General features: G+C 37.2%; 3 protein-coding genes across 3 annotated transcripts in view; 2 read left to right on the forward strand and 1 right to left on the reverse strand.

Annotated features, from left to right (window-relative positions):
• The first annotated feature begins 675 nt into the window (after positions 1–675).
• On the forward strand, positions 676–3,779 carry LOC100175135. Its single transcript, XM_002130291.4, has 6 exons — positions 676–1,481; positions 1,535–1,660; positions 2,985–3,084; positions 3,138–3,235; positions 3,286–3,429; positions 3,501–3,779. The coding sequence occupies exons 1-6, from the start codon at positions 1,396–1,398 to the stop codon at positions 3,637–3,639; spliced, it is 693 nt and encodes a 230-aa protein (XP_002130327.1). The 5' UTR covers positions 676–1,395; the 3' UTR covers positions 3,640–3,779.
• Positions 3,780–4,085: 306 nt separating this feature from the next.
• LOC100184510 (26S proteasome non-ATPase regulatory subunit 6) lies at positions 4,086–6,984 on the reverse strand. The gene is made up of 7 exons (XM_002130407.5): positions 6,758–6,984; positions 6,087–6,286; positions 5,835–5,980; positions 5,225–5,444; positions 4,825–4,933; positions 4,469–4,637; positions 4,086–4,290 (listed from the first exon to the last, which is right to left on the reverse strand). The coding sequence occupies exons 1-7, from the start codon at positions 6,894–6,896 to the stop codon at positions 4,116–4,118; spliced, it is 1,158 nt and encodes a 385-aa protein (XP_002130443.1). The 5' UTR covers positions 6,897–6,984; the 3' UTR covers positions 4,086–4,115.
• A 261-nt stretch (positions 6,985–7,245) lies between these two features.
• Positions 7,246–8,180, forward strand: part of LOC100182145 (actin-related protein 2/3 complex subunit 1A) — a 2,314-nt gene continuing 1,379 nt past the window's right edge. Inside the window, exons 1-3 of the mRNA XM_002130147.5 lie at positions 7,246–7,579; positions 7,695–7,795; positions 7,938–8,092. Coding sequence (XP_002130183.2) covers positions 7,252–7,579; positions 7,695–7,795; positions 7,938–8,092 — 584 coding nt within the window. The 5' untranslated portion in view covers positions 7,246–7,251. The remainder of the gene's footprint in view (positions 7,580–7,694; positions 7,796–7,937; positions 8,093–8,180) is intronic.

An 8,180-nucleotide genomic window follows, 5' to 3' on the forward strand; every position in this document is an offset into this window, starting at 1 on the left:
CCACTTCAAACGATCAATATTCGATAACGACCACTTCAAATTTAAACTTTGGGACAAAGTTTCAAAATTTATAATAAGCAGGACAACTTAATCAAATTTAAAAGATATTTATTTATTTATTTTAAATCAAGTCACAATAAGCATTCTGATGTCATAATGAATACCGGCAATACAGGAAATAATTAAGATTGTTATAAAACAATAGTCGGCAAACATCAATGAAAAGTTTAATATTTGTTCAAAAACCATCAAAGGTATTTAATATTTGCCAAGACTAACACGTCAGGTTACGACGTCGTGTGCAAACATCAAGAACCAACAAATCATGATTGGATAAATATTATAATTGTAAACGCTGTATCAACGTCAAAGTTAACTGTGGTCAAAGGTTTAAATTATTAAACCACTTCAAATTTACAAACAACGTAATAAATAAACATCATAGAGTATAAAATAATTAGTGACAACAAATATACATCATATTAAATTACCTGAACACGTTCACGATGGTAATATTGTCATATACCGTAATACTGATACACACCCCACTAACTAACAACCACAATCTAACAAAGCGACAGCTGGATTAAAATCATCATATGCTCTCTGCCGACACCGTGCGGGAGGGAGAATATCGGTGATGTGGCCACACGATGTCTTGAACAATTAAATAGAAACCTAAGTTTTACAAAAACGCTTTCTTTTTTTTAAAAGAAAAACAAGGTTTGACAAAAATAAGTGTGGTTGTTCCCTCTTATACCCTGTATTACCTTACCAAGCCACCCAGGATCCCCGGGTTGTCCGTATTGACGCCGAGCTAAGACACAAAAGTCTCACGCTGACCCCCAAACCACTATCGCTACTCCTCAGTGTAAATATATTTTCCTGTCTTTGTGGTTGTGTAAAAGCCATAAAAATGTTTACTTCCATACAGGTATTGTAACGTGATGCTAATTGTCGTATAATATAACGCAAACCAATGTGAGCTGCCCAATAATGTTTTTGCTGATTCTGATAAAAGTCCAAAGTTAAGTTCATGAGAATCAATAAGACGTTATGACGACCTCGATGGTTGAACAAATTATATAATTGCCACAACTACTAAAACCAATTCCATCCTCGCTACGCCGACTGAACCAAGTAACTAGTAACAAATTACCCCCACACCCGCCCTTTAAACAATGTTGCGATAAATTACAATTGCTGCAATACCCCGAATTCAAATAAAAGTTAAAAAACTTGATGTAAAAATATTTCGTAAACACTGGAACCGTTCCAGTTTGTTTGTACAAAACCAACAATGACGTAACAAACTCACCTCATAGTGACGTCACAAGCCCCCTGACTGACGTATCCAACCCAGCTTTAGTTGTCTATAGTTGTTGTTGCGGGAAGATGGATTATTGCGTATTTAACGATTATTTTGGTTTGTCCAATATTTTACAGCGTGAGGATCGAAATAATGAAACGCAACCACCGCAGTAATTATTATGTTGTTTTGGTTGGTGAGGTTTTAACGTATTTTTCATGACAGGCAAGATATACCGTCTCCCACCCCTCATAATGGTATGGCATGGCTGGACGAAAAATGCAACGAAATAATCGAGAAACATACATCCATGTTAACCCCTCCGCCTACTCATAGCGGGGCTTTATTAGGGTAAATATATTGTTACATACGTGGTAACTTGTAAGGGGCTTCTCTAAAACACGCAATCTACGCAATCTACGCAATCTTCTCTAAAACACGCAATCTACGCAGTCTTGTTTTGTCAAATTGGTAAACCAAGTTTTTTAATAAATAAATATATATATTAATTAACTAAATATGTCCTAAAATAAAATAACGCAATCTATTGAATTAACACATAGCGCCACCTTTCGGTCAAGTCACGCAATCTACGCAATCTAAGATATATACATAACCTGCACAGGCTAATTTTGTTAAAAAATTACCAAGTTTTTTTCAAATAAATTTATCTAACCCCTAACTTCTAACGCCTGACCCCACATACAAAAAAAACAATAAAAAAATTCAACAAATTGTTCCGACAGCAGAAATCGAAACCGTGCTACACAATTGCAAAATCAGAACCTTAACCACTAGACCAGAGCGTTTATATACGGACTCTGCACTAGACTACCTAGCAAATTGAAAAAAAACTGTGTTGAACGAGTACTTTTAAACAAAAAGTTGACGTTTGATGACGTTCAGCTGCAATGCATACTTTAAATTTGTCGTTAACTGTCTACCGTGTTGTTCTGTAGATTGAGTTGATATTCTGAGTATACCACAGTTAAATGACAGATAAATTTATTTAAAAAGACTTGGTTTATTTTTTAACAAAATTAGCCTGTGCAGATTATGTATATATTTTAGATTGTGTAGATTGCGTGACTTGACCGAAAGGTGGCGCAATGTGTTAATTCAATAGATTGCGTTATTTTATTTTAGGACATATTTAGTTAATTAATATATATATTTATTTATTAAAAAACTTGGTTTACTAATTTGACAAAACGCAATCTATTGAATGCGTAGATTGCGTGTTTTAGAGAAGATTGTGTAGATTGCGTGACTTGACCGAAAGGTGGTGCTATGTGTTAATTCTATAGATTGCGTTAGTTTAGGACATATTTGGTTAAATAATATAATTATTTATTTAAAAAAACTTGATTTACTAATTTGACAAAACAAGACTGCTTAGATTGCGCGTTTTAGAGAAGATTGCGTAGATTGCGTGTTTTAGAGAAGCCCCTTGTAAGCAGGCACGAGGTGTATGAAACAGAACACCTGTGTTATAACGACTGTCGTTGCCCCGCCATGTGAGGGTAAATAAGTTACATACGTGGTAACTTGTAAGCGGGCACGAGGTGTATAAAACAGAACACCCGTGTTATTACGACTGTCGTTACCTGCAATAAGTTGCGTTTAACGAAACATATGTGCCATCTTACCCCACACTTTGTGACCGATGTTCCAGCCCGACCCAGAATTCTGGATCCTTATTTCGCGAGCGTGGTTTGTTACGTCACAATCATGAAGACGAATTGACAAACTCATCTATGACGTCACCACCACACGTGAGTACATTGTTACGCCATACCTCATCGTAAACAGCATTATGACGTCACAGACCTCGAACCCTACGTCACCAGTAGTATCTCCTTACCCGACCACAAACATCTCATTAAAACAATCTTCACAAAGATTGAAGCAACCGCATGTACCCAGGTGAGAATACCCCCCTCCAAAAAACATAGAAATCATTTATTTTACCCCAGATTTTCGTTCCCTCGATATTCGAACAATCGACGCGGTTACCCCGGATGTTCATTCTGTCGTAACAATAAGGAAGTCGACGAATGGGTGACGTCACACCAGCTCAAGGACGCCCTCAATCGAGTCACATGTCCCGTGCTTCGACGGTAGGTTGATGACGTCATATTACTATTGTTTTGTCACGGAAGGTTCAAATATAAGCGTTGATTCAACGCAGATACGAATGCCCGCTTTGTCTGGCTAGTGGTGACAACGCCCACACTTTGGGTCATTGCCCTCTTAACCCAGACCGGAAGTCAAGTCTGCCTCTAGCGGTTAGATTGAAGACTAATGCAACTGGGAAACTTAAACTTTAACCACTAGGTGGCAAACAATAATGATTGTTATTCGAATGAAGTTGGATTATTATGAAATAATTGTGATTATCATGTTAGCTGGTTGTTATGAAATGTTCTGTTTGTTCCGTTGTTTCTGGTTTCTTAATAAAATTGTTGCTTCAAAAACATTTCACGGACATCGACGCGATTGCGGGTTTACAATCATATTGATTATGACGTCATCAACCAATTTCGGTTACGTTATTGCCCAACAATGAACATTCACCAACTTTTGCACAAATTCTACCCCCCGCATCCCCAACCAACATAATGTATTACGATCCTTAGTGACGCATGCTACATCGGTTTACTATGGGGTAAAGAGACACGTCAGCAGAATTATAAAAACAACTTCATGAACTTTGACCCAATGGTTGGGTTTCCATGGTAACCAATCTTAACATGTAATATCACAACAACAAGAATCCAAATAAAGTTGACATTTTACTTTCAACCTAAATATTGATAACACGCGACAACTTTTGCACCCGGTTCAACAACAAGTCCCCTTTCTTGATCGTTTCTTGGTACTGCCAATTCTTGCTGTCGGGACGATTGGTTTCAACAACTCCGCCAACTTTGTCGATCTTGCAATGCAGACGACCAACCGCAATGAAACGGGAAAGTTCGCTGTGAATTTAACACTAGATAAGTTTCTGCCATTGTGGGCGTATGTGTCCTTGGGCAAAATACTTAACGGCAATTGCTCCAACCCAGTGGTCACTAATTGCCGGCTATGCATAAAAACAATCACCCACAAAGTTACATAGGTGGTAATTAAGCTTCCAAACAATCCCCACAAACTTACTTGTCAATAAATTCCACCGTTACCCCGAATGCATTAGCCATATATTCCAATGTTAAACTGCGATATGACTCAAGGAGTTGTGTGTAAGCCATGACACGCATCTCACGAACATAATATCGATAATGCGCGTGGAAGAAACGATCGTTCTTCATCCGACTTTCAACTTCAGCTGGTGAGTTAAGGGGTTAGTGTTTCATTGTTAAAACTAAGCTGTATATAGGATGTCACCCAGGTTTTAAAAGTTGGGGTGTCTTCGATAAGATCGTCAAAAGGTGACCCGTGGTCTCCCCCCAGACATCTCTTACCTCAACAACAAATGTCACCCCTGGTTCAAACATACAACAATAACAACCGACCTAATCTAACGAAGAACTTTCCGTATCGACAATCGTAAAGCGAAAACAAGAATTCTTTCGTTGCTTCTTCCTCGAATAAAACCTCAAGTATTTCCGATCCCTTAACAACCTTCGAATGTAAAAGTGGTTTATATTTTGAACAAACTGCGACAGTCTTTAAATATGGACAACATATATAGAGTATTTGGTTGTTAGGCAAATTGTAGCAATGACTCGTTAATTATCTCTTGGAATACGATAGCAAAGACCAAATTAAATAAAACAATAAAAAGAAGGAATTAGCAGCAAAACGTCAGTCGTTAAAACATGCTACGGGTGAAAACTACTTGAGGAAAAGTGTCAAAAAAAAAGCTTGGCTTCTAAACCAAACCAAATTAGTTTTAAATATAAGTAGACCAACCTTCTCTCGTAGTTGGGAGCGATCCAACGCCAGCATGCAAACATACACAGTATAAGTAACGAATGTTTGATAATCCATTAACTCATACGACGTGAACGTAGATACCGTATCAAGGAACAACTTTGCGGCAGATTTGAAATCCCTGATGGCAACCGAATACAATCCTTGGTAAACTTTCAACCGGTTCCTTCGATCCCAATCGCCCCCCTCGTCAATCAACCTGGGGGGAGACGGGGGTGTTACAATGATATCGTATAAAATAATTCGAAACAAAATGAATATTTAACCAACGGGCTCTTCTTCTTACAAAGGAAGTTCCATCATACCAACATAATGTCCTTTAGAGCATAAACCATATGCTAGTAACATTTTTTCTTTACAAACTAAAACAAAGTTTTGAAAACATTATACAAATATAGAAATAAATGTCATCATATATATAAGTATAACACCCATATAATATACATACCACAGGTCCACAACTATTACACATATTCCTAGATCCTGCATTACAAAACATAACCCACACAACATTTTAGATTACACCCCTACATAATATACAACACCAAACATTATAATACATGGTATATACATGCAACAATAGACTTACTGTTTAGCTTTATCAATATTCCTTGTAATTAAATCATGGTCCAAATAAAACAAACCAACGCGAATAAGATTGAAAATAATATCGAGACGATGGCCCAACGCGATCGTTTTATCGTAAGCTTTACGGAACACTGTTAAACATCCTTCCTGTTGATTATAATGGGGGGTTATATTATGTTTACTATCTACAGTGGTTTGAAAGGTATACCCAACGGCAACAAATAAGTAAAAATAAGTTTCAATAAAACTGAACCTTCTCCCCAATCTTGCAAAGGAATTCTGCTTTCGACAACAACGCGTCTTTTTCATCGGACTCGTATTCAACTTCCTCAGAGATTTTCTCGTCAAGTTTCGAAAGTTCTTTTGTGTTTTCATTTTTCATCTTTTCCAACAAACCCTCATCCAACTTAAATCCAAAAGCTTTGCAAACTTTCTCATAGTAAGGTGACATGTCTGTTGGTAAGAATATATTATTTTTTGTCCGGCGCCGTGGTGTAGTGGTTAGCGCGCCTGCCTGTAACCCAGGGTAATGGGTTCAAGGTTCGACGCTGCTACCATTGTGGGCGTATGTGTTCTTGGATAAGACACTTAACGGCAATTGCTCCAACCCAGTGGTCACTAATGGGTTGTCTAAATTATCAGCCATACATAAAAATGAAAAATCCCCCAAAAAAATAATTACCCAGCTGGCACGAGGTGTGATAACGACTGTCAACGCGAGGATAAAGTAAGTTACATTCATTCATTATTTCAACTGTTTTTATTTTTATCTTTCGAACACAATAGCGAAGATCAGATTTATTAAAACAACGAAAGAAAAGGAAAGCAAAATAACAGTCAGTATCAAAACGTCATACGGACGCTAAAATCTACTTGAACCTTCAATTTAAAGCATTAAATTTTATTCATAAAACAAATACTTACTGTCTTTCTTGATAAAAGCGAGCAACTCATCTTTAACTTTCGCGTTCAACGGATCCAAAGTTAGCTGGAACTCGAGTTGAGCAATTTCAAGATTCGGGATTTTCGCCAAGCCTTCCTCTTCTAAGTTTTCAATCGGCATTTTCAAGTTTAATTTACCAACAAAGTTAAAATCTTGTTAATATGAAATAGAATCCAAGGCTCGACAACAATAAGTTAAATTTGAAATAAGATGTCGATGAATGATTTGCACATTTCAACGCAATGAACCGTAACACCCTGCTCCCATCCGATATAGCATTAAAAACAACGCCCGAACGAAGTAAAAACGAATTAACTTTAAAATTAGGCAACTAAATATAAAAAATAATTAGTAACTAAATAGTATTACCTATACTATGGGTAGTAAATATGTCTATGTTTTGTTTAATCTATTATTTATTTGCAAAATAGCCAAAAATAAAATTAACCTAATCTTTTAGAGTTACTTTGGTCGTATGTGTTCTACGTTTTGGTTGTATTTCCTTAATTCCCCATCTCAATCAGATTTTATTGTCGCCAGTTTCGTTGAAAGAAGTTATTGTTGTTGTTGTTTTGTTCGTGTAGACTGTCCAGAGTCCACGAACTTTTTATTCATACATTCCGTTGTAAAAATGGGTGAAGTTTTTAACTTTGGGGTTCACCCCATTAGTTGTCATTCATGGAATCATGACCGCACGCAAATTGCTTTGAGTCCAAACAGCAACGATGTTTTGATTTACAAGAAATCCGGGAAGAAATGGGATCATATTCATACATTAAGCGAACATACACTTAAAGTTACAGGTAATAAGGTTTATGAAATTACTTGCTGTTGTTGTGTCGCTATAATCTTTTCGTTATTCAACCTTCCCACCAAAACCATGGATAGAAATAAATGTTCAGAAATATTTTTCCCTAGACATCGATTGGGCCCCGAAGACGAACCGTATTGTTACGTGCGGTGCCGACAGAAACGCCTATGTTTGGCAACTTACTAACGGGGAATGGGTGCAAGAATTGGTAGGTTGGATATTCAACTGTATCTAGGGCAGAGTGGTTGGCGTGTCTTTAGTCAAATATTATGGGTTCGAGGCTACTCTTGTTGCCGATGTGTATGAAACAGAACATAAGATATATTATATAAACACCCAAACCCCCACAGGTGATTCTTCGTATTAATCGAGCAGCGACGTACGTACGATGGTCGCCACAGGAAGATAAGTTTGCTGTCGGAAGTTCATCACGCATGATTTCCGTTTGCTACTTTGAGTCCGATAATAATTGGTGGGTGAGCAAACATATCAAGAAACCTATCAGGTTCGTGGGGGCTTGGAATTCATGGCTTAACTGCACATTTTTTTTAATTTTTGACCGTGTTTTGCTGCTGGTTTCCTTCTGTTTCATG

Source organism: Ciona intestinalis, unplaced genomic scaffold, assembly GCF_000224145.3.
Source record: "Ciona intestinalis unplaced genomic scaffold, KH HT001267.1, whole genome shotgun sequence".
Lineage (NCBI taxonomy): Eukaryota > Metazoa > Chordata > Ascidiacea > Phlebobranchia > Cionidae > Ciona > Ciona intestinalis.

Bases quoted from the DNA above. Each gene is read 5' to 3' on its own strand.
- LOC100184510 (XM_002130407.5), bottom strand. From the start codon at position 6,896: ATGCCGATTGAAAACTTAGAAGAGGAAGGCTTGGCGAAAATCCCGAAT. The intron at 5,445-5,834 runs GTAAGTCTATTG...GTCTCCCCCCAG, and splicing joins AATATTGATAAAGCTAAACA to GTTGATTGACGAGGGGGGCG. The intron at 4,291-4,468 runs GTAAGTTTGTGG...TTAAATTCACAG, and splicing joins ACGGTGGAATTTATTGACAA to CGAACTTTCCCGTTTCATTG.
- LOC100175135 (XM_002130291.4), top strand. From the start codon at position 1,396: ATGGATTATTGCGTATTTAACGATTATTTTGGTTTGTCCAATATTTTA. The intron at 3,085-3,137 runs GTGAGTACATTG...ATGACGTCACAG, and splicing joins CTATGACGTCACCACCACAC to ACCTCGAACCCTACGTCACC. The intron at 3,236-3,285 runs GTGAGAATACCC...ATTTTACCCCAG, and splicing joins AAGCAACCGCATGTACCCAG to ATTTTCGTTCCCTCGATATT.